Source organism: Chlorocebus sabaeus, chromosome 2, assembly GCF_047675955.1.
Source record: "Chlorocebus sabaeus isolate Y175 chromosome 2, mChlSab1.0.hap1, whole genome shotgun sequence".
Classification (NCBI taxonomy): domain Eukaryota; kingdom Metazoa; phylum Chordata; class Mammalia; order Primates; family Cercopithecidae; genus Chlorocebus; species Chlorocebus sabaeus.
Window position 1 is genome coordinate 863,137 of NC_132905.1, and position 24,122 is coordinate 887,258.

Sequence of the window (24,122 nt, forward strand, 5' to 3'; positions counted from 1 at the left end):
GCCGGCCACACCTTTGCTCTCTGACCTTTGCCCCCCACACAGCTGGCCACGCCTTTGCTCTCTGACCTTTGGGGCTTGGAAGCTACCCACCCCCCATGAACCTGGATTACAGATGTGCAGCGGCTCCCCCCAGTGCAGAAAACCTGACCCTTGGTCTTCTGTTAACCCCTCCTGATCCCTGGGACTGCGGGACATACAACCAAAGTTAGGAAGGCAAGAATCCTCAGTAATTCGTAAAATCGCGAGTGGGGCAGGAATTCAGGTTGCCATGGGAAACCCATCTCAGGCTCCTCAGACGGTGGGTGGCAGTCAGGGAGCCTGCCCTGCCACTGAGTAAAGACCAAGTGGCAGCCCTGGCCTGGCCACCTACGGTGATCTCCTGCTGTTCTGCCCCCACAGGCTCCAGCTCACTGGGTCCAGTTCCTGCTCCTCTCTGGCCTAGCTGGGACCATCCCCTGCCTCCAGCACAAGCTTCTTCTGGAAGCACAGGCTTTACCAGGCTCAGCCCCATCCAGACCCCAGGACCTGCCCTGGACAGCTGGGACCTGCCTCCACCATGCACAGGGCCTCAGGCTGTTCCAACCCGCGGCTCCCCAAGCCCCTCCGGCGCAGGCAGGCGGCCGGTCCAGCAGTTAGAGCAGACCTGGCCTTCAGATCTCAGCCTTCCAGCAGAGGAGCTCGCGGTGGGCAGTGGGCGAACCCGGCTCACTCCCTCCTCCTGAGTCCTGGGCCGGCTCGCCCGTAGAGGGGACCTCTGAGCTCTGGACCCGGGTCCAGGACTTCTCCAAGTCAAGGAATCTCTGAGACTCTCAGAGAAAACGCCTCGGGGATGAGGGTCGCTCGGACCCCCACGGGGAAGGTTGATGGGGAGCTCATGCCGGGCCCAGGGTGGGAGCAGGTGCCGGGAAGGTCATCCTGGAGGAGGAGGCGGACGCCGGTCATCCCTACCGCGTCCGGGGCGGGCTCCCCTCAGCTGCGGGTCTGTTTTGGGGCCTCGGCGCCGCCCCTCGCTACCCGAGAAGCCGCGCCATCGCCCCTTTAAGAAGGGTCCCCTTCTCCGGCCGGCGCGAAGTCCCCAGGGGCCGCAGGCGGGGGTTGTGGGGAGAGGCTGCGCAGCTGTTTCGGGGGCTGGCTGGGCCGGGGGCTGAGGGGCGGGGGGGCCGGGGGCCAGGACGCGGAGGGGGCGGGGCCGAGGCTGCAGCGCGGGGGGAGCAGGCGGGGCTGGGGCGGGGGCCGAGCGCGGGGCACCCGGAGGCCTCCTGCATAGGCGGGCACCATGGGCTCCTGCTCCGGCCGCTGCGCGCTCATCGTCCTCTGCACTTTTCAGCTGGTGAGTGGCGACCCCTCTGCGGGCCTCCTGGAGCTCCGGGTGCCCGACCCACGGCGGCTGCGGGGTCCCGGCGAGTCCCTCCGCTCCTGGGCCCGTTCGCTGGGTCCCGCGCCAGCTCCGACGCGGACGCCTCGGACCCCAGGCTGCTGCGGCCGAAGGTGGTGTCGCCTGCGGGGCGTGGGGAACCGCGGCGCCCGGTCCTGTCCCCGGTGGGCGCGCGCGGGGGGCGGCCGCGGGTCCGGAGCGGCGGGGACAGGTGCCGGGGAGCGACTGGCTGGGCGGGCGGGACGGAAGCCTTCGGGCGGGGCTGCCTGGACCCCATCGCCGGGAGAGGCGTGTGCGCCCCCGGGTGCGCGTGTCTCTATCTGTACGAGCGTGTCCCGCAGCCGGCCCCGGGCGCCGAGTGAGTGGCCAAGTTCGGATTCTGAGAGCCGGGTGGGGCGATGACGGAGGCTGTGCCTGCGAGTTTGCGAGTGTGGGGGGCGGGGGTGAGAGCGTCCTGCCCACCCGCGAGCAAGCCGACCCTGCCCGCCCCCGCTGCCCCCCATTCCGTCCGGCGTGGAGCGATGCGGGGGCGAGAAGGGGCTGGAGCCCGTGCCCGGGGCGCAGCGCGGGCGTCTTCTGTGTCGGGATCGGCCCGGGCTCCCTTGGCCAAGTTTCCATTCTGCCCCGAGTCCGAAGCTCCCTGGGACGCCTAGGAGGCGAATCCTTTCCCGGAGCCCGCTGCCCTCGGGGGAGGGGCTGAACAAAGGCCTCGCCAGTCCGGGCTCGGGAGGCTGCTTTGCTTCGATGCTAATGAGCCCTGGGTCTCCCGTCTTAAAAAGGAAACGATGCTTTGTGAGCTGCGCAGCGCAGCTGGACTGCGCGGCCCCCACCTCCTCCTCCTGAAGCTAGTAGGGCCAGAAGGGGCTGTTTCCGAGTTCTGAGCCGCAAAACCCTCGGAGTCTGTGGCTGTGCAGCTTGGGTGTCCCATCCTCGGCTTAGGGGCACAGGCTTGCGGGCGGACCTGGGGACTGCCGAGGAGGCATCGAGGAGGCATCGTGTGCTTCCTCCAGGAAGGAAGGAGCTTCCGGAGCTTTCCTGGGAGGCTCGCTAGGGCTGCGGAGATAATCTGAGGCCCTGCAACAGGCTCGGGGGACCAAGGACCTTCCCAGGCCTTGAAAGTTGGTATCTTTCAGTTACTCCTCAGTGGCAGGAGTCCCTTAGGAGACTGGGTGGGGAGGGGCTGGAAGCAGGAATGGGGAGGGCAAGGGTGGTCCACTCGAAGACTCGAATGCCCGTCGGTTGACCACATGAAGGACAGGCACTAGCCTGGCTGGTACCCCAGTTTGGAGTCTGGCCAGTGGCAGCTGGTGGTGTCTGGGCGTCAGAAAGCGAGGCTGCTTTGGGGGACACTGGTGAGCTTGGTTTCCATCTGTTGAAGGTGGTGTGAGAATGTGCTGGGGTTGATGGTGCTGGGGTTTGGGCAGGAGAAATGGGTGCTTCAGTCTCAGGTGCAGAGTGAGGCACGACTGTGCTGGTGGGATGTGACCTCGGGGCGGAGAGGAGCAGGTGGAGTCGTGTTCCTGTTTCATCTCTGCAGTGGACAGTAGACAGATGCAGGGCGCACATGCAGGCCCTTGGAAATTTGGTTGCAGCCAAGAGGGAAAGAGTCATCCTGTCTTGAGGGCCACAGGGCTTCCCCAGCAGACCTGGGGACTCTCCAGGGACTGGGCAGAGTCGTGTCCCCTCAGGCCAGCCTCTAGGGTCACTGCTGAATCGCAGCAGGGAGCTGTCAAAGGCCTTTTATCCCGGCCAGGTTGGCAATCTGGCAGCCCACTGTGCCTCCTCTGCCTTGGGCAAGAAGAGTCCTTGACCATGGCTCTAGTCACTGCATGTGGGTGGGGGACCTGGGAGGATGGGGGTGGGTTGGGTAGCCCCCCTCTTTTTTTTTGACAAGTTTGAGAATTTTGTGTTACCAAGCTTCAGGTCAAAGGGCCCAGGTATCTCTTCTGGGAGCCTTTCTCCCCAAAGAACAGTGTGAACTTTGCCAGCTCTGAGCAGGGCTGTGCTGTGTCTGATTCCCAGGCTCTGCCCTGCTGCATTGAGGAGACCCCAGGAGCCAAAGGCTCAGGAAGGGGTTCGGGGTGGGGTACTGGCAGGGCCACCAGGGTCACCCACTTCCATGGTGGCATGAGACTCACTGCTCACGCATGTGGCCACATGTCATGGAGCCCTGAGCCTCTGGGAGCCTTGGCTTCGAGATGAAGAAGACGCCCCCTGCCGCTCTGTGCTGCAGGGTCTCCATTCTGGAGCCTGACCTGAGGCTGCTCCTCAGGCTGAGACCCCTTAGCTGATATGTGCAGCTCATCCCAGCTGCCAGCCCAGACCTCACAGGACTGTGCCCTGTGTAGGCGAAGTGGGTCAGGGCAAGAACTGCCCCCCTTGGGGGGTTCACATACCTTCCCCCTGGGGCTCCGGCAGGGCAGACATCCCTCCTTGTAGGTTAGCGTCCTCTGGGCAGGATGGGGAGGCCTGGGACTAAGAGTTTAATCTTTTTTTTTTTGAGACGGAGTCTCGCTCTGTCACCCAGGCTGGAGTGCAGTGACGAGATCTTGGCTCACTGCAAGCTCCGCCTCCCAGGTTCACGCCATTCTCCTGCCTCAGCCTCCCAAGTAGCTGGGACTACAGGCGCCCACCACCACACCCGGCTAATTTTTTGTATTTTCGATAGAGATGGGGTTTCACCGTGTTAGCCAGGATGGTCTCGATCTCCTGACCTCGTGATCCACCCGCCTTGGCCTCCCAAAGTGCTGGGATTACAGGCGTGAGCCACCGCGCCCGGCCGAGTTTAATCTTAACTCTGTGTCTAGAGTAGATACTGTCAGCCAGCTCTGCCTGCAAGGCGTGTGAGTGTGCACACGTGTCCTGTCCTGTGTGGCACCCGTTACAGTGCAGGCCCTTCACGCTCCCCCTCTCTTCCTCCGCCCCCCACCACCTGCCTCCAGATCTTTGCTGGAGCCTGTCCCTCCACCTGGTGCCCCTCCCCACGGCAACACCCAAGTCACTGGAGCCTGGTGAAATTGCACCCACCTGGACCTGGCCAGAGCCTCCTCTGCCCATGAGTGTGGGACCATCCAGTCTCTGAGCCCTCCATGGCCAAGGCTTCACACACGGCCTCTCTGTAGAGACTGTCCATGGGGGCCACTGAGAGCTCAGGCTGAGCCCCCACACCCAGGACACTGCCCAGGGTTGGGGCTCTCTGTGGCCTCTGCCCTTCAGTACCAGGATCTTTTCCCAATATGTACGCAATTGAGAATCTCCTATGAGCCGGCCTCCCCGGGCTCTGGGGCCCCACCACAACACGGACAGCTGGGCCCTGCCCTTAGGGAAAGCATGCCCTCCATGCCAGGCAGTGCCCAGGCTGGCGGCATCTGCAGAGACAGGCAGACCCTGCCCTCCATCAGCCCCCACCGATGATTGACGTGAGCAAAGCAGCACATAGGTCACCGCGTGATTGCGCCGGGCAGACTTGGGCGGACATGGGCAGGCGTGGACAGAGGCTGTGGTGCTGTGGGGAGTGGGATGGGGTTGAGGTGCTGGTGGTGGGTGGGCATGGCACGGGCACAGACCCTGAGTCCTGAGTGAGGTGGGAGCTTGGCTGTCCCAGGAGTTGAGAAGATGCCGCCTGTGATGTGGGTGGCGCAGGGGCAGCAGGGGTGGAGGTCAGAGGTCAGAAGGACGGGGCCGCATGACCCGAGTGAAGGGCTCCGGCTGTATCTCAAGGGGATGTGGGGAGAGAGGGGTGACGGGGCTGCGGGTGCCCCATCCTGCAGGGGAACAGGCGTCCGCGGCGGAGAGCCGGCTGGATGGAGGCTCCCTAGGCCTCTGCTGCTGTCTCTGTCCTCTGCTGGGGGGCGCCCGGGTGGCTGGGGTGCCTTTGGCAATTCACCCGCTTAGCGAGGCCTCGAGACACGAGCCCTGCCCCAGGTCTTTGCCCGGCGGGTTCTCCTGCAGAAGGTATCGGGTGCAGCAGGCGCTTGCTGGGCCTTTTATTCCCAGGAGGTGGAGGTGAGTCTTGAGGCCCTTCGTGGCCAGTGGTGTTTTCCGTGCCGTTTCAGGCCTGTTCGGTTTGCCTGACGCGCTCTGTTTACTGTCTTCGTTGATAGGTGACTGTTAAGACCTGTTGGTGGCCGGGCGCGGTGGCTCAAGCCTGTAATCCCAGCACTTTGGGAGGCCGAGACGGGCGGATCACGAGGTCAGGAGATCGAGACCATCCTGGCTAACACGGTGAAACCCCGTCTCTACTAAAAAGTACAAAAAACTAGCCGGGCGAGGTGGCGGGCGCCTGTAGTCCCAGCTACTCCGGAGGCTGAGGCAGGAGAATGGCGTAAACCCGGGAGGAGGAGCTTGCAGTGAGCTGAGATCCGGCCACTGCACTCCAGCCTGGGTGACCGAGCGAGACTCCGTCTCAAAAAAAAAAAAAAAAAAAAAAAAAAAAAAAAAAAAAAAAAAAAAAGACCTGTTGGTGTCTAAGCCATGACTCCAGTGTGAAACTGTCTGTGACGCCCCCTTCACAGAGCCCTGGGGACGCCACGCAGGGAAAGGACCCTGGGCCCCCCACCCCCATGGGTGCCCTGGGCAACTTCTCTGTCCTTCTTGACCGGCCTTGCCCGGAAGCTCAGGGAGGAGAGTTGTGGGTCTGGTTCTGACCCAGGCGCCCCCAGCACCCCGGGTTCCCGGACAGGAGAACAGGGCCGAGGAGAGGGTCTCTCCAAGGTGGCGGTGGTCAGGCCATCTGAGGCCATGTGAGGCCTGGTGTTGGGTCCACCCCCAAGCAGGGCTGTTGGAGCTGTCATTTCCCACGGGGCTGCCCCTCCCTGGGGTCGCAGCAGGTGTGGTGGTCTCCCTCAGGAGACAAGGCGCCGTGTGGGTGCTGGACAGCAGGGCGGGGTGGGGTCTCACTGGAGGAGACTGTCTTGTGGGCTTCAGTGATTCTGCGAGTCCGTTATAGCCTCCATGCGCTGTGCCTGCCCGTCCTCTTCATCAGGAGCCTTTGCTGGCAGCAAGGGCTGGGGGATGGAGCTGGGTGAGGTTGGCCGTGCCTAAGATGGCCCAGGACAGACAGGAGAACATGGGTGAGCAGGGAGGCCGTGGGCCCCACCTTTGACCAGCACAGCCTGAAGAGCTCGATGTCCGTGGACGGAGGATGGAGGCGGGGTGGGGAAGAGGCCACACCTGGGAGGCCAGGGGCTTTGTCCAGGTGCCAAGCCTTGACCCTGGAGAACCCCCGCAACCAAGAAGCCGGTCTGGAAGCTCCATGGGAGTGGGACCTGGGCTGCTTTCAGGAGGGGCCAGCCTGGGGTCTCAGGGTGATGCCCCACACCCCATCCTCCTGGTGTGGCAGGAGGACGACGCAGGGAGCTGGATCTGCCCAGCTGGTGAGTTTGGGCAGCAGCTTGCTCAGTCTGTCCCCTCAGGCTGTGAGGCCAGCAGTCCCGGCACCACTGAGCGCCCCTCATCAAACTCCAGGGTTCAGTGACCCTGCGTTCCAAGCCCAGAGCTGACCCAGGCAGGGGTCCTAGCTTGAGGGGGCTCTGGTTGTGGGGAAGTCCGGAGATCACAGAAAGAACAACTTCCCTTCGAGGGCTGCGAGGCATCTGCGCGACCGCAGGACTGGGAGGGGCTGGCAGGGAAGCTCTGAGGCCATCTGTGCAGACGTGGCCTCTGCCTTTCTGCCCCCGCTCTGCCTGTCCCCACCACATGTCGTCTGACCCGTCTGCGTCCCAGGCAGGCCCTCTGGTTGCCTGGAGTCACTGTCCTCACGTGACAGCACCCGGCTTGTCAAAATTGGACGTTTCCAGTCTTCCCCGCCCCCTGGCAGATCACGCCGCTGTGGGCGCATCTGTGGACAGCATCCCCTTCCCGTGGAGGACACAGGGGCAGATTCCCAGGACTCGGAGTGCGTGGAGGGCCTGTGGACGGGCACTGGGGCCTCCTCGGAGGGTCACGTGGGTGCGGGTGAGACCAGCTCTGAGGCTGCACACGGGGACTCTGCACGTGTGCTGATACAGCCACGGCAGCCGGCAGCAGCTGGCACTTCATTCTGCCGAGCACGGTTATGAGGCTGGACCTACATCCAGCTATGGAGGCGCCAGCATTTCACAGACGAGGAGCCCGAGGTGCGGAGTGAGTGAAGCCCAGCACTCGTGGGTTCCGGGCACCTGAAGCTGCCTCGGGCTGCCTCCTGGACAACCTGTGTCCTGCCTTGGGGCCCGCTCTGCCCTCGTCTGCGGCCCCTCCCGTCCCCCGAAGCCTGAGTCAGTGATTCCGTCTCTGACTGTCCCCACTGAGCGCAATGGAGCTTGGTCCCTGCCTGGGAGGAGCTCAGTTGGATGGACGGGGAGGACAGACAAGTCCCCTGCACCCTGCCTCCTGGCTGACATCTGGTAGTGGAAGAGTGGGGTCAGGGAAGGACCCCCAGCTGGCCTGTGTCAGGTCGTTGGCCCCAGGGAGTCCCTGACCAGTCCTGACAGCGAACACCCCCTTTTTGGGGATCAGCAGTCGCCTGGGGAGGCAGGTGCAGATCCTCAGGGTGATGGGAGGGCTCCGCCCCTGTCCAGGCCAGGGCCCAGCCTCTCCAGGGGCTGGTGGGTTGCTGGACGGGTGGCCCGAGCTAGCTTCCCAGGGTGCAGAGAGCCATGGCAGCTCAGGAGGGTGGTTTCCGCCCGGTTCAGGAAGGGGCAGCCTGGGGAAGCCGGAGACCCTGGTCGGCTGGGGGCCTTGGCTTGACCCTGGGGATGTGGGGCCTTGTTTGCTGCTGTGAAATCAGGAAGATTCCGAGTCTTATCAGCAGGGGGCGCTAGAGCCAAGGAGGTCCTAAAAGCGTCTGCTTGTCCCTCCGGGACTGGCAGGGACAGGTTTGCTGTGCGCTGCTGTCTGTGGGGAGCCTGTGAGCTGGAATGGGGGTCTGGTCTGGGCTGCTGGGGGAGAGCAGAACGGGCCTGGGACCGTCTCTAAAACGTAGCTCAGATCCCGCCGTTCTCTGCCAAAGCCTCCGTCACCGCCCGTCCTGCTGAGTGATGTGGTGAAGGCCCTGCAAAGTGGCCTCCGATGTGGCCAGCACCACCCCACGCGGGGCGTTCGGCAGGTGCCGGCGTTGGGTGAGCGGCCCCAGTGCGGTGTGCACGCCCCCTGCTCTGACACCTTCCGGGAGCCGCCTCGCTGTCCAGGGCCCGTCCTCTCCCTGTCCGTGAGCCTCTGTGTCCTTTGTACCTGGGACCCCGGTAGGCCCGTCGGGATCTGCCTGAAGCCTGCTGACCGGTGCTCCCACCTTCTCACCCTTTCTCCGCCGCTGGGGGGAAGGAGGCTTCGGGGCTGGCCCCTGCCTTCCTGTGGTTTTGGGGGGCCAGCTTCTGCCTTCCTGTCATTTGGGGTGGCCCCTGCCGCCTTATAATTTGGGGGGACTGGCTCGTCCCTTCCAGTAATTCTGGGGGGCCAGGCCTTGCCTTCCTGTCATGGGGGGCTTCCTATAGTTCCTATAGTTTTAGGGGGCTGGCCACTGCCTTCCTGTATTTTCGGGGGGCTGGCTCTTGCCATCCTGTCATTTTAGGGGGCTGTTGGTCTTCAGGCTTCACATCTGGCATCCATGACACGAGAGAGGGAGGGGGTGAAGTGTGGGTCTCTAAGCCCCGGGGCCTCACTGTCCTGAGCTCCAAGCCTGGTGGGGGACCAGGCCACAGCTGTGGGGAAGAAGTGGTCTCTGTGGGTATCCATGGGGTGCACTGGCTCCCGTGGCCCGAGGGCTCACAAAGAGGTGGCTGCTGGGAGGGCAGCAACTGGGGGTCAGGGTTAGGAGAGCGGAGTGCCCTGTCCCCTGAGTGAGCTCAGCTTCCTTGTGTGGCTTCTCACCAGCGGCCACCCCACAGATGAGGGTGTGGCTTTGAGCAATTTGTGTTGGAAAAGGGTTTTCCAAGGAACCACCTGCCATGACAGACCTCCGCGGCCTCCACTCTCGCTGGAGATGACTTGCTGAAGAATGAGGCGGCTCCACAGGGAGGCCAGGCTAGCTGGACCCTCTCTCTTGCCTCAGTGTCCTGGGGGCCATGCTCCCGCCTCCTCCCTCCAAGGCCACCAGCCTCTGCTGCCCGAGGGAGGCTCCCAGGCTCCTTGCTAGTGGTCAACCTCCCGCCCCGCTCCCCAATCTCCTGCCTGGCTCCCCAACCCCCCAGCCTCCCGCCTGGCTCCCCAACCCCCCAGCCTCCCGCCTGGCTCCCCAACCCCTCAGCTTCCTACCTGGCTCCCCAACCCCCCAGCTTCCCGCCTGGCTCCCCAACCCCTCAGCTTCCCGCCTGGCTCCCCAACCCCTCAGCTTCCCGCCTGGCTCCCCAACCCCTCAGCTTCCTACCTGGCTCCCCAACCCCCCAGCTTCCCGCCTGGCTCCCCAACCCCTCAGCTTCCTGCCTGGCTCCCCAACCCCTCAGCTTCCCGCCTGGCTCCCCAACCCCTCAGCTTCCTACCTGGCTCCCCAACCCCCCAGCTTCCCGCCTGGCTCCCCAACCCCTCAGCTTCCCGCCTGGCTCCCCAACCCCTCAGCCTCCCGCCTGGCTCCCCAACCCCTCAGCTTCCCGTCTGGCTCCCCAGACCATCACTTGGCAGATCTTGCTCCCTGCAACCCATGGACCAGTTGGTGTCCTCACAGTACCCCGCTCCTGGCGTTTATTGAGCACCTGCTCTGTGCTGGGCTCCGTACCTGCCCAGCTTTCTCACTGGAGCCACACTACAGCTGGAGGGCCAGGGCCGGGTGAAAGCTGCCGTGGGCACAATTGGACTCACCGTGAGGCAGGACCAGTGGGTGGGTGAAGTCTTGTAGCCCCCCACATCCCGGGCCAGGTCACGGGGCTCAGATCCACAGCCTTGTTGCCTGTGTGCACACCCTGCCTAGCTCCTGTTCTCCAGGGTGGTTTCGGGAAGGGGCTATGGTCGTCCTTGCGTGAAAGGTAAACCAAGCTGAATTCCTCCCGTCGTGAGCTTGGCCTACGTGCAGAAATGGCAAAAGCAGATAACCTGAAGTATACCGCTGTGGGTCAGGGGTTGGGACGAAATGGAGTCAGGCTAGGCCTCCTTTTCCCTGCGGCATGACCATGGGGCAGGTCCACAACAGCCCACCCTGCCCGCTGTGCCCCAGGCACGGTTTGAGGAGCTGTACCAGGCAGGGATGGAAGCTGCCCCTAGAGCCTGGGCCGCCCACCCCCCGGCATCCCCGGTGCCCTCCCGGCTTGGCCCTGTTCTTGGTTCAGCCCATCCAGCCTCCACTTCCCCCACCGTGAGGAGGTGCCCAGGCCCTCTAGAACTCTCCCCTGTCTCAGGGCTCAACCTCTCTGGGTGCCCCTCCCATCCCACCCCCAAGGCCAGAGGCCCGGAGGCCACTCATGGCATCTCAGCCCCTCCAGTGCCTGCAGTGAAATCCAGAGTGCAGCCATGGCACTCACCCCAGCTGCGCTGCTGTCGCTTGTCACTGCCTTTCCAGCACACGCCAGTCCCTTCCGGTCCTCCCTGGATGCACCGTGGCTGTCCTGAGCATGGCGGCAGCTCTGGCCGCTGGGTGGCTGGGATGGGGGTGGGGTGGGGGATGGGGTGACTGGGATGGGGGATGGGGTGAGGGATAGGGAGGCTGGGGTGGGGGCTGGGGCGGGTGGGGTGGGGATGGGGGGGTGGGGTGGGGGATGGGGGGTGGGTGGGGGTTGGGGGGTGGGGATGGGGGGTGGGGTGGGGATGGGGGTGTGGGGTGGGGATGGGGCGGGTGGAGTGGGGACGGGGGCGGGTAGGGTGGGGATGGGGTGGGGGATGGAGCAGCTGGGGTGGGGATGGGGGGATGGGGTGGGGATGGGGCGGGTGGGGTGGGGATGGGGGGGGTGGGGATGGGGCGGGTAGGGTGGGGATGGGGTGGGGGATGGAGCAGCTGGGGTTGGGATGGGGGGGATGGGGTGGGGGATGGAGCAGCTGGGGTGGGGATGGGGTGGCTGGGGTGGGGGTGGGGTGAGTTCTGTAGCATCTTCTGTTCTCTGGGGTGTGCTTCACCAGCACGTGGGAAGGAGCTGGTGACGAGCCGGGGCCGAGTGCGCCATTCCCTGCAGTTAGCACCCTGGTCATGGCTTTGCTCAGGTTTTCTTGGTTTCCTAAATATAAAATACCCACTTTATATTCCTCAGGCGCTTTTCCCTCCCCTGTCGTCGGTTCCCTCTTGGCCCTGTGGGGAGGGCCAGTTCCACAGAGTCCTGTAATGTCCTGAAGTAGAGGGGAGACCGCCTGCCTGCCAGAGAGCGGCCTCGCCAGCGCTGTCCCCAAGGCCGAGATGCAGGTGGCAGGCTGGGGCCTCGGCGTCCGGTACCCCTGTGGATCCGCGTCAGTCCCTCCCGGCCATCCGACCCCCACGAGTGGTGTTTTCTGGGCCGTCTGTGTGTCTGTCACCTGGCCCTACGATTCGTGATTTAGAACAGTCCCCCGGTGTTCCTGTTCTCCAGATGAGGAAACCGGGGACGGAGGGGATGGGGCCTACTCAAGGGAGGAACGCTTGCCCGGGGATGCGTGGGGATGGGCGGGGATGTGCGGGGACACACAGGGGTGGGCGGGGACACATGGGGACGCGCGGGGACACATGGGACGGGCTGGGACACACAGGAGCGGGCGGGGACACACGGGGGCGGACGGGGACACGCGGGGGGCAGGGACATGGGGGGGGCGGGCGGGGGACACGTGGGGACGCATGGGGACGGGTGGGGACACACAGGGGCCTGTCAGGCTGATTTGGGGATTTTTCTTGGAAGAGCCAAGCACACAGTAGATGCCCAGTGCCTGCTCTGGACAGGTCATGGAGCAGGAGTTAGGGCCCCGGCATCCCTTGTCAAACAAAGGTGTGGTGGGCAGGTCTGGGGAGGAAGTCCTGGCTGAGTGCCGGTCACCTTGGCCCGGGCACTGGCTGGCGGGCCTGGGGCCTCCCTCAGGTCCACCCTTCATGGCGACTGCCCTGCCCCTAGGTCACCGCCCTGGAGAGGCAGGTGTTTGACTTCCTGGGCTACCAGTGGGTGCCCATCCTGGCCAACTTCGCCCACATCGTTGTCATCATCCTGGGACTCTTTGGTACCATCCAGTACCGGCCGCGCTATGTGGTGGTGGTGAGTTCTGGGCCCAGACCCCTTTACGGGCAGGTGGGTTGGGGTGACCAGGATGGTGGCTCCCGTGGCACCATCCTGCCCTATTTTCCTGGACACCATTGAACACCCCACAAATGCCAACCCAGACCCCTGGGTTCAGACCTCTTTGCTGCCTGCACATCTAGAATTCTGGTTCGGACGGAGGGGCTTTTCCAGGGCTGCTTGTAGGAGCAGCTGCATGTACTGGGGAGCCCCAGGCACTGAAGGCCTTCACAAATTCATCCCCTCAGTAGCCAGGGATATGGGTGCTGCCATGATCCCTGCTTTACAGATGGGAAAACAGGAACAAAATCACTGCCTCAAGCCCAGGGTGGGACGTGGACCCCAGCAGACCCCTGGCCATACTGTCCTTGCTGCATCCTCTGGAGAAGCTGGAAGAATGTTCAGAAAAATATCTCTGCTCAGTCAGCGTTTTCATTCAGTGCAGAACCAAGTAATCGGTCCAGACCAGTGGTTTGCGGCGACTTTTCCTGTAGAGGGCAGATGGTAAATACCTCAGGCGCTGTGGCCGGTGCAGTTCCAGCGCAAAAGCAGCTGGGCTGTGTGTGCACAAATGGGCATGGCTATGTCCACACAGCTTTATTTACAAAGGCAGCTGGCAGCTCCTTGGGGCACTCTCTTGGGGGTGGCTTTGGGGGTGCTCTGCAGGGGAGGCCTGTGCTGTCCGTGTGCAATGTCTGCCTGGCGAGGTGAGGACAGGCCGTGGCAGCTCAGCTGGAGATGCTCTGTCCGTACGCCAACCTGCACCGGGGCTCCCTCGAGCTGGCTGTCCCACCGCCTCATTCCTGGGGCGCCCACGTGGGAAAGCTCTGAGACCTGTCGCAGGGTGGGCACGGGGGACCCCTTTCTCCACGCTGTGCATCCGGGGCCACCAGACTCAGGAGCAGAGGCCGCCCCTCCTGTGCGATCACGGGACCTTCCCCCGGGGGCTGGGTGCAAGCAGGTGTGCTCAGGAGCTGCGTTCAGCTGCCGCCCTGCCTCCCCTCTCCCTAGTACGCGGTGTGGACAGCCATCTGGGTCACCTGGAACATCTTCATCATCTGCTTCTACCTGGAAGTTGGGGGCCTCTCACAGGTGAGTACAGACCGGAAGGCAGTGCGAGGTCCTTCCCTGGGGTCCTGGCCGGGCCCCGTGTAACACCCCCTCTGTCTTCTCTTCATCCATTGTCTGAGGCAGGGGCTGTCTGTGCATGGCTCTGTCCCCAGCACCCAGAACAGCCCTGGTCTGTAGTTGGTGACTCAGTAAAGGTTTGGGGAGAGACCAGTGATTTGATGGGGGAATTAAAGGCGTCCGCGGGTGGTGGCAGGTGAGAGCGCTCCAGCTGGAGAAGAGGAGCCTCAGAGCAGGGCAAACCCTGGCAGAGATGTCCAGGTGAATGGACACCACCCTCCTGGGGCCATGTGGGGTCCTTTGTCCCAGCCCGACCAACCCTCCAGGCTGGTAAAGCCTCGTGCCTCCTGCAATGCAGGGAACCAGGGGAAACGAGGTGGAGGGTCATCGCTGAGCCGACCCTGACTGAGGCTGTTTCAGGCACTTTGCCTGCAGTTCAGAGGTTAGTTCTAAAGCCGGGGTGGGGTGGAGTTTTTTTTTTTTTTTTTGAGACGGAGTCTCGCTCTGTCGCCCAGGCTGGAGTGCAGTGGCCAGATCTCAGCTCACTACAAGCTCCGCCTCCCAGGTTTACACCATTCTCCTGCCTCAGCCTTCCAAGTAGCTGGGACTACAGGCGCCTGCCACCTCGCCCGGCTAGTTTTTTTGTATTTTTTTTAGTAGAGACGGGGTTTCACCGTGTTAGCCAGGATGGTCGTCTCGATCTTCTAACCTCGTGATCCGCCCGTCTCGGCCTCCCAAAGTGCTGGGATTACAGGCTTGAGCCACCGCGCCCGGCCAAGAAGAGTGAGGGGTGGAGTTTTGTCTCCCCCGGGGGCTCTCTGCTTTGGCCGGTGTGGCACAGGTGGGCACTAAGGCAGGTGCCCAGCCGGGCAGACAGGCCCCCGCTTCCTGGATCCACACCTGGGGCTGCAGCCGGGGAGACTGTCCTGAGGCAGACACACGTCACATGGCAGCTTTGGCCAGAGACACAAGGAAGGGACCCAGTGCCCCTGAGAGCGAGTTCTGGGGTCTGGGCAGGGAGGCCTTCCTGGAGGAGGAGGTGTGTGGGTCGAGGGCAGGCACAGGAGCGGCTGGGAGGGCCTTGGTATTCCTTTCCCCACCACTGCTGGAGCCCTGGGGACAGGGTGCGGTGGGAGGACAGGGGAGGCGGGAGGAGAGGACCTCCCCTTGCCTCTCTGTGGTGGCATCCCCGCAGGCTGCAGTGGGTGAGGCCAGCCACCTCCTGGCACTAACCAGCCCTGCTCCTGCTCCTCACCCCCAGGACAGCGAGCTACTGACCTTCAGCCTCTCCGAGCATCGCTCCTGGTGGCATGAGCACTGGCCGGGCTGTCTGCACGAGGAGGTGCTGGCAGCTGGCCTCGGGGCCCCCCATGGCCAGGCCCTGGTGTCAGGTGCCATCTGTGCCCTGGAGCCCAGCTCTGTGGAGGCCCTACACAGCGGCCTGCAGATCCTGATTGCGGTGAGCGTGGGGTAAGGGGGCCCGGGGTGGGGATGGGTTGATGAGGGAGGGGACATGGAGTCGGGGGCTCATCTCCCTGGGGCGGGGCCAGCTGACCAGGCCTCAGGCCTGTCTCTGCCTTCCTCATCCCCACCCTTCTAGAGAGGTTAAGGTATCACGGGTGGGCTCCCACGTGGCTGGCACCTTTGCCTCCTCTGCAAACCACCTCCCCCAGGTGGGGCCGACCCAAGCCCTTTGTCAAGTTGAGTGTGGTGTTTGCTGTGGGGAGTGGGAAGGACTCGGATCAGGCCGAGACACCCCGCCTCTGGCTTTGACGGCCCCAAGAAGGAGCGGCAAGCATCTTCCTGACAAACCCATCCATGCGTGTCCAGCCTGTTCCCTCGGCTGCCCCAAGCCCGTGCCAGTCACGGGAAGTGGACAGAGCCTGAGGCTGGGCCGGCAAGAAGCCCCTCAGCCTTGTCTGGAACCTGGAGTGTGCACTTGGCAAAGCTGGCGCCACGTGACACAGATCTGACCAGACAGGGATCCCGCGGCCCAGACAGGGACTCTGCAGCCCGGACAGGGATCCCGCGGCCCGGACAGGGACTCTGCAGCCCGGACAGGGACTCTGCAGCCCGGACAGGGACTCTGCAGCCCGGACAGCGATCCCGCGGCCCGGACAGGGATCCCGCAGCCCGGACAGCGATCCCGCGGCCCGGACAGGGACTCTGCAGCCCGGACAGGGATCCCGCGGCCCGGACAGGGACTCTGCAGCCCGGACAGCGATCCCGCGGCCCGGACAGGGACTCTGCAGCCCGGACAGGGATCCCGCGGCCCGGACAGGGACTCTGCAGCCCGGACAGGGATCCCGCGGCCCGGACAGGGACTCTGCAGCCCGGACAGGGATCCCGCGGCCCGGACAGGGACTCTGCAGCCCGGACAGGGATCCCGCGGCCCGGACAGGGACTCTGCAGCCCGGACAGGGATCCCGCGGCCCGGACAGGGACTCTGCAGCCCGGACAGGGATCCCGCGGCCCGGACAGGGACTCTGCAGCCCGGACAGGGATCCCGCGGCCCGGACAGGGACTCTGCAGCCCGGACAGGGATCCCGCGGCCCGGACAGGGACTCTGCAGCCCGGACAGGGATCCCGCGGCCCGGACAGGGACTCTGCAGCCCGGACAGGGACTCTGCAGCCCGGACAGGGATCCCGCGGCCCGGACAGGGACTCTGCAGCCCGGACAGGGATCCCGCGGCCCGGACAGGGATCCCGCGGCCCGGACAGGGATCCCGCGGCCCGGACAGGGACTCTGCAGCCCGGACAGGGATCCCGCGGCCCGGACAGGGACTCTGCAGCCCAGACAGGGATCCCGCGGCCCGGACAGGGATCCCGCGGCCCGGACAGGGACTCTGCAGCCCGGACAGGGACTCTGCAGCCCGGACAGGGATCCCGCGGCCCGGACAGGGACTCTGCAGCCCGGACAGGGATCCCGTGGCCCGGACAGGGACTCTGCAGCCCGGACAGGGATCCCGCGGCCCGGACAGGGACTCTGCAGCCCGGACAGCGATCCCGCGGCCCGGACAGGGACTCTGCAGCCCGGACAGCGATCCCGCGGCCCGGACAGGGACTCTGCAGCCCGGACAGGGATCCCGCGGCCCGGACAGGGACTCTGCAGCCCGGACAGGGATCCCGCGGCCCGGACAGGGACTCTGCAGCCCGGACAGGGATCCCGCGGCCCGGACAGGGACTCTGCAGCCCGGACAGGGATCCCGCGGCCCGGACAGGGACTCTGCAGCCCGGACAGGGATCCCGCGGCCCGGACAGGGACTCTGCAGCCCGGACAGGGATCCCGCGGCCCGGACAGGGACTCTGCAGCCCAGACAGCGATCCCGCGGCCCGGACAGGGATCCCGCGGCCCGGACAGGGATCTCGCAGCCCAGACAGCGATCCCGCGGCCCGGACAGGGATCCCGCGGCCCAGACAGGGACTCTGCAGCCCGGACAGGGACTCTGCAGCCCGGACAGGGATCCCGCGGCCCAGACAGGGACTCTGCAGCCCGGACAGGGACTCTGCAGCCCGGACAGGGATCCCGCGGCCCAGACAGGGACTCTGCAGCCCGGACAGGGACTCTGCAGCCCGGACAGGGACTCTGCAGCCCGGACAGGGATCCCGCGGCCCGGACAGGGACTCTGCAGCCCAGACAGGGACTCTGCAGCCCAGACAGGGATCCCGCGGCCCGGACAGGGACTCTGCAGCCCGGACAGGGATCCCGCGGCCCGGACAGGGACTCTGCAGCCCGGACAGGGATCCCGCGGCCCGGACAGGGACTCTGCAGCCTGGACAGGGATCCCGCGGCCCGGACAGGGATCCCGCGGCCCAGACAGCGATCCCGCGGCCCGGACAGGGACTCTGCAGCCCAGACAGCGATCCCGCGGCCCGGACAGGGATCCCGCGGCCCGGACAGGGATCTCGCAGCCCAGACAGCGATCCCGCGGCCCGGACAGGGACTCTGCAGCCCGGACAGGGATCCCGCAGCCCGGACAGGGATCCCGCGGCCCGGACAGGGATCCCGCGGCCCGGACAGCGATCCCGCGGCCCGGACAGGGACTCTGCAGCCCAGACAGCGATCCCGCGGCCCGGACAGGGATCCCGCGGCCCGGACAGGGATCCCGCAGCCCAGACAGCGATCCCGCGGCCCGGACAGGGACTCTGCAGCCCGGACAGGGATCCCGTGGCCCTGGACACGGATTCTGCGCCCCGGGAGGAGCTGAGGAGCAGCTGTTGCTTGTGTGGGAACGGGACTCTGCTGTCCTCTCCGGCCCTGTTCGGTTTGGTGGAGAACAGGGGCTACGGTGCTGCTCCTGGTCTGACCACGCGGCCCCTTCCCCGCTGTGCCACCTCCGTGAGCCTAGCAACCTCCCTGAGCCTCAGCTCCCGCTTCTATAAAACGCAGATGGTGCCAGTGCCTTCCTCGAAGTGCTCAGAAGAAGGAGGCAAAAGCTGAGACGGGTGCGTGGAGGATGCTTGGTCAGCGTTTCACCTCAGGAGCTCCTGGGGCAGGGCCGATGTGACTGCAGCACGATTGGTGCCGTCGCCGGTGGAGCTTGTGACTGATCTCAAGGCTCCCTGACTTTCCCTGGTGCACACGCTGGCGTCAATGCAGCACACCAGGTGGACACGGGGCCTCTAGGAGCGAGGATCTGTGGCCGGCAGCTGGCGGTGGAAGCTGAATTCCAAATCGAAGGAGCCCATGGCCTGAGAACACGTGACAGTATGGGTGGCCTCGTGAGCTCCCTGGGCTCCTTCCTGGGCTCTGCTCTGGTCCTGCAGGAACTCAGGTCAGGGAGGTGCTGCCCCGTAGCAAGGGGCTACAGACACACCCTGCCAGCGCTAGTCAGGGCCTGTTTCTCCCACCACAGCCACTCAGCGAGGCACAGGGGGGCCCCAGTTGCCCCCAAAATGTGTGGAACCCAGGTGCATGCGACTGGAGGAGAAAGAGCCAATGTCCCAAGTGTGCACATCAAAGCTCCTGAGATTAGGCTTTGTGAGAAGGCAACAAAAAGGAAGCTAGAGGGGAATAAATGAAGATTCTCTCGGAGGGGGGTGGCGTGCTGTGGAAGCCGAGGCTGGAGGAGTGAGCGCTACACGTGGTTGGGGAGATGGGGCCTGCTGTTGGCTTTTATCCTGACTCCCAGGGATGGGAATTTCTTTAATAGGATGTGGATCTAAATACCAGCCAGCTAGTCCTCACTAGGAGCGCAACCCCCCTGCTCTTTGCTTTGGAGGGTCTGGGAGAGGCTGGTGGCTTGGCTGACCCCTGCCCAGCTGTGCTGATGGTAGCAATAGAGTCATCCGACAAGGCCAGGCTCTGGGTGTGAGGCGCAGGGCAGGTCTGCAGATCCCAGGCCTCCATGCAGCAGGGAGAGTGGTGAGCTTTGAGGTAGACCTGGGGCTGGAGCCAGGAGGATGGGCAGGAGGCGGTGGTGTGAAGGGCGGGGAGCACGGGGGTGTGGGACAGAGGCGGCCTGCAGGTCCCCGGCGGGGGGCCACTGGCTGGAAGGGGCGTCTTCCAAAGGCTCCCCAAGCTCGGCTGCCTGTTCAGCACCACGGCCAGCTCCGTGGTGGGGGCGTCTTGGGCTCCTTTGGAGTAAGGGGGGAAGAGCCATGGAGGTTGCCCACCCTCACCCCTGCTCCCACCCTGGCCATGGCATGGAACCAGAAATGGCCATTTGGGACAACTTCTTGAGTTTGTCTCAATATCAAGGAGACAGGTCTGCCTGCCTCATGGTAAGAGAGGTCTCCTGGCCCCTGACTGACCCCTAGAAAGGAGCTGGATTTACAGGAAAGCAGCTGCCAGCTCGCCTGTACCAGATGGGGTGGGGGTCGGGGGGATGGAGCCCAAGCATGTCCAGCCCTGGGGCCTGACCTGCATGTCCTGTCTCCTCTCCTGGGCTTCGTAGGGGGGCTGTTGGGCCAGGTCTATGGAGGAAGAAACCAAGACCAGAAGGTGAAGTGAATTTTCGAGGTCACGCGGCTGCTCAGTGGTCGGCCTGAGGTGCAGCCAGGAAGGTGTCCTGCTTCGTTCCGGGGCACCTCCAGTCACAAACCCACTGCGGCCGACTGCCCGCAACCCCTCCCTCAGTGTCTGTGGCCTGGAGTGACCCTGGCCGGGCCCTCTCGCTCATGCTGTTGGTGTTTCTGGCTGTGGCAACGCTGCCCCCCTTTGCCAGAGCCCTTTTTCGCTCAGTGGCCCTGGATGCAGGTGTCTGCGAGGTGTGTGGGGCTTTGCAGTGGCCTGTCCTCTGCCCTGGACTCCCACTCCCTCTCCTCTCGCTGCTTGACCCCTGCCCCACAGGCAGCAGCCAGCCCCCAGCTCTGCCGGGAGTTGCCTGCTGGACCCCGAGTCCTCAGCCTGTCTCTCCTGCACTTTGCCGAGCTCAAAACCAGAATCCCAGACGGCTCGCTCCACAGAGGAGGAGGAACTCCTGGTGGCTGTTGGCTGGGGTGGGCTGGGGCCAAAGGCAAGGGGCCCGAGGGGACTCTGGGCTGGGACTGGGCTGGCCTGGGGTTCATCCCACCTGGGCTTCTGCAGCCTCACCCCACTCCCTGTAGCCACTCAGGCTGACCTGGTCATCTTCCCCACCCAATATCCATTATCCTCACCCACCTGCCACCCACCCAGTTGAGTGGGGTGGGGCGGAAGGCAGGGGTGCGGCTGGAACTTGAGAGCTGAGGATGCCCACGGGTCAGCTCTCCCACTCCATGTCACAGAGGAGGAACCTGAGGTCTAGGAGAGGCAGGACCTTGGTGGTCAGGGGTGCTCGGGTGCTTCTGCCCGCATCGCCGCAGTGACACCCCGCGGGCTCGCCTGGCCACACTCACCCCTCCGCCTGTGGTGTCTTTCAGCTTCTGGGTTTTGTCTGTGGCTGCTACGTGGTCAGCGTGTTTACGGAGGAAGAGGACAGCTGTGAGTATGGGGCCTCTGCAGGCAGCGGGGTGGGAGACTGCTACAGAGGTGGCAACTCTGAGTCTGTCCTGTCTGGGCAAGGCGAGAGACCTCCCCTCTTGGGAGGGACCCCACACCCAGCAGGGCCTTGCTCACGACTATAGGCCTGAGCAGAAGAGGACTCACTACACACAGGGAAGAGATGAGCAGAGGTCCTGGCCTGGGGGCCCCAGGGTTCCGCTGTCCCCCAGGTCCAAGAGCTCCTGTGCTTCGGGCTGGGCCTGTCCTTATGATCCCCGCAGTGGCCACAGGTAGAAGGTCTGAGCTCAGACCTGCCGAGTCCTGGGCCGCTGCAGCCTCCAGGCAGCTCAGAACCGGGCCCCGCTGGCCGGGACGCTCACATCTGGCCCTCGGTGGCAGCCTGGACCCATCTAGGCAGGGTTTTCATTTTCCCTCTGCTCGCCAGCCCCCATCAGCTTTCCTGTGATTTGCAACATGAGTGGTCCACACTCAGGTGCCCTCGCTGGGCCCCTCATCCTGATGTGGTCTCACAGGAAGACCCTGTGGAGAAGGATAGAGCCGGGTGGGGAAGGGCAGATGCCAAGCAGAGTCTGGGTGTGCCTGGGGGGCCCACGGTTCCTATGGACAGAACTATCCCTGGGGTCAGAATCCAGTTCAAAGCCATCTGTCCCCAGGACCCCAGGGGCCATGGGGTCAGCAGTCCACACGTCAAAGGGCACCCTGCCCTCAGACCAGGACTGATTCCAGAGGCAGGGGACGCCCTCAGAGCCTCCGTCCCCAGCACCCAGCATCCCTCAGCCACTGTGCCACTGATCCTAAACCATCACTCAGAGCTCAGCCGGCTTCCTGGGAGGGGGCAAACAGCTTCCGCTCTCTGGTTCCATTCAAACATTTTACGATGGGAACCCCATTTGAACCTGGAGTTCAGAATGCATCGACTTTGCCCAGCAAGCCCCCGGCGCCTGCTGGCTATGCAGACAGTGTCAAGGGAGCCACCGTGACTGAACATGACAGAGGGTGGTAGGAGAGGGCAGAACACGGTGCAGCCCCCGCACAGGCTGGAGGACCTGGGCTGTCCTACCTCTGCGGTCCCCCCAGGCCGTCCCCACACAGGCCGGAGGACCCGGGCTGTCCTACCTCCGCCGTTCCCCCAGGCCATCCCCGCACAGGCCGGAGGACCTGGGCTGTCCTACCTCTGCGGTCCCCCCAGGCCGTCCCCACACAGGCCGGAGGACCCGGGCTGTCCTACCTCCGCCGTTCCCCCAGGCCATCCCCGCACAGGCCGGAGGACCTGGGCTGTCCTACCTCTGCGGTCCCCCCAGGCCGTCCCCGCACAGGCCGGAGGACCCGGGCTGTCCTATGCCCCCCGTCCCCTGGCTGTGTCCCCTCTGCTGTCGTGTCAGGACTTGGGGCGTGTCTGTGGCCCAGGGCCCCGTTGGGCTTCGTTCTGTGATTGGGCCTGTTTTCCGCTCTGCCATCTTTTCCATTGTGTGGGTTTTGTTTTATTTGGGTCTTGATTTCTTTCAGTTGATTTCATTGGTGGATTTGATCCATTTCCTCTCTACCATGTCAATGAAAAGCCATCCAGCCTCTTGTCCAAGCAGGCATACTTGTAAGTATGGCCGGCAGAACCTGCTCTGCAGCCAGCCTGGCCAATCTGGCGCTCACAGCAAGAGGCTACCTTCCTTGGTCTGCCTGTCCGTCCATCCATCCGTCCGTCCATCCATCCACCCTCACTTTTCTAACATCTGCTTCATGCCAGGCTCTGGGGTGGTACTGGGGCTGCAGAGACCTAGGACCCACTCCCAGCCCAGAAACTCAGAGCCCAGCAGAGACTGCGCCTGTGGGAGGGAGTTGGGTCCAGGAGTCGGCTCTGAGTCAGGGGCCGCAAGGGTGTCCTGAAGAGCCACTTCCCAGCGGGCGGCATGGGGCTGCCGTGGGGGTCTCTCTGTGGCAGGCAGCTGGGGCCCTGGTTTCCTATCTGGCAGAACCAGACTTGTTTCTTGAAAGGCAGTGTCCACAGTTCTGCAAACCCCAGACCCTGGGGTGGGGTGCCGGGGCTCCCAGCTGTCCTCCTCTGAAATAGCTTTTGCCACACAGCTCGCCCTGTACACAATCCTAGTTTGGGGCTCAGAATAGGTGGCTGCACTGCCCCTGGGCTGCCCAGGCCCCCAGAGACACCTGATGGCACGCCCCTGGGTAGCCCCTGGCCCTTCTCTCCTAAAAATGAGGGCTGTCATGGCAGGGGCTGTCCGAGGTAGCAGGAGCCCAGCTCCCATGTCAGAGAACGGGGGAATAAAGACCCGGGCAGGGGTGGGGTCACACGCAGGCCCTGAGCCAGGGACCCAGGCACACCCCTGGGCGAGCCCCCACTCCACTCCCAGCCCCACAGCCCAGACCCCACTGAGATGTCAGCAAACAGGCACAAGACGCTGAGCTGCCCGGCACAGGGAGAGGCAGTGGTGGCTTTCCAGAGCCTCAGCCCCACCTACCTCCTTTCTACCAAAGGCCTGAAGCCATCACTGCTTGGACTTTGTTCCATTTCAGGTTCTCCAGGGGAGGGGGTGGCAGCCCCCAGTGGCCGCCCCAGCCCTGCTCCCCCAGGTGCTCTCTGACCTTGTCCCCACAGGCCTGCGTAAGTGAGGGAACAGCTGATCCTGCTCCTGCGGCCTCCAGCCTCAGCAACCAACCAGCGACAATGACAGGAGCCCCCAGGCCTTGGGACGCACCCCCACCCAGCACCCTCCAGGTGGCCGGCAGCACCTGCCCTGGGTTCTAAGTGCTGGACACCAGCCAGGGCGGCAGCCACAGCCGGCTGCAACTTCAAGAGAGTTTGTGATTTCCTTTCTCTTAAAAAAAAAAAAAAAGAAAACAAAAGAAAAGGCAGAGCCCCACATGCCCACCTCCTCCGGCAACGTGGGGGACACAGCTCTGCCCCCAGGCCGTCGTGTCCTCGAGGAGCCCCTCTCTCAGGTGCCCAGCTGGGGCCGCTGGACCCTTGGGCTGCAAGCACCGCTGCTGGGGCACAGCGAGGCGGGAACGGCACAGCCCCCCAGGAAGTCAATGTGAGCCCCAAGAATGTGAGCCCCGAGACCCGGCAAGCGGCAAGGGCCCCAGTTGAACATGGAGGGTGCCCAGCCCCAAACTTGTGCCAGAAGAACCCCCAGAGCCGCCAGGAGCTGAGGCTGATGGACTCCTGGGGTGTGGGCTGGGCTTGACCAAGAACGGCAGAGCCAGGCCCCAAGGCATACCGCAGGGCACGTGGTGGTGACAAGGGGGCGGTACCCTTGTAAAGAGGGGTCTTGGGCAAACAGTCCCAAAGGCTCCCCCAGGTATCATCAAGTTGGTAAATAAACAGGAACATAGCCCTCGCCCACCCTCCAGAAGCTGCCGAGTTTGGGGGACAGTCGGTTACAATCTCAGGTGGGGCCTGAGGCCTGCCTGTTCCAACAGTCCTGAAAATACTGGAGGACAAGCGCGAGGGGAAGGAGGCGAGGGGCCCGGAAGGGGGTGTCCGCGGGAGTGCGAGAAGTTTGGGGAGCAGCCCGGAGCCGGCTGGACCTGGGCAGGTGCTGCCCTGCCGGCC

The 24,122-nt window shown here is 64.5% G+C and overlaps 1 protein-coding gene across 2 annotated transcripts; it reads left to right on the forward strand.

The window, feature by feature from the left end:
* Window positions 1-1,256: 1,256 nt before the first annotated feature.
* Window positions 1,257-24,005, forward strand: NKAIN4 (sodium/potassium transporting ATPase interacting 4). 2 transcript variants are annotated; one of them, XM_073011446.1, is made up of 7 exons: window positions 1,257-1,330; window positions 12,346-12,483; window positions 13,516-13,596; window positions 14,894-15,091; window positions 20,476-20,536; window positions 22,064-22,148; window positions 23,166-24,005. In XM_073011446.1, the coding sequence occupies exons 1-7, from the start codon at window positions 1,277-1,279 to the stop codon at window positions 23,173-23,175; spliced, it is 627 nt and encodes a 208-aa protein (XP_072867547.1). In that variant the 5' UTR covers window positions 1,257-1,276; the 3' UTR covers window positions 23,176-24,005. The 2 variants fall into 2 exon arrangements, with proteins under 2 accessions (XP_072867547.1, XP_072867546.1); XM_073011445.1 differs by lacking the exon at window positions 23,166-24,005 and having other exon boundaries at window positions 20,476-22,147.
* The last annotated feature ends 117 nt before the right edge of the window (window positions 24,006-24,122 follow it).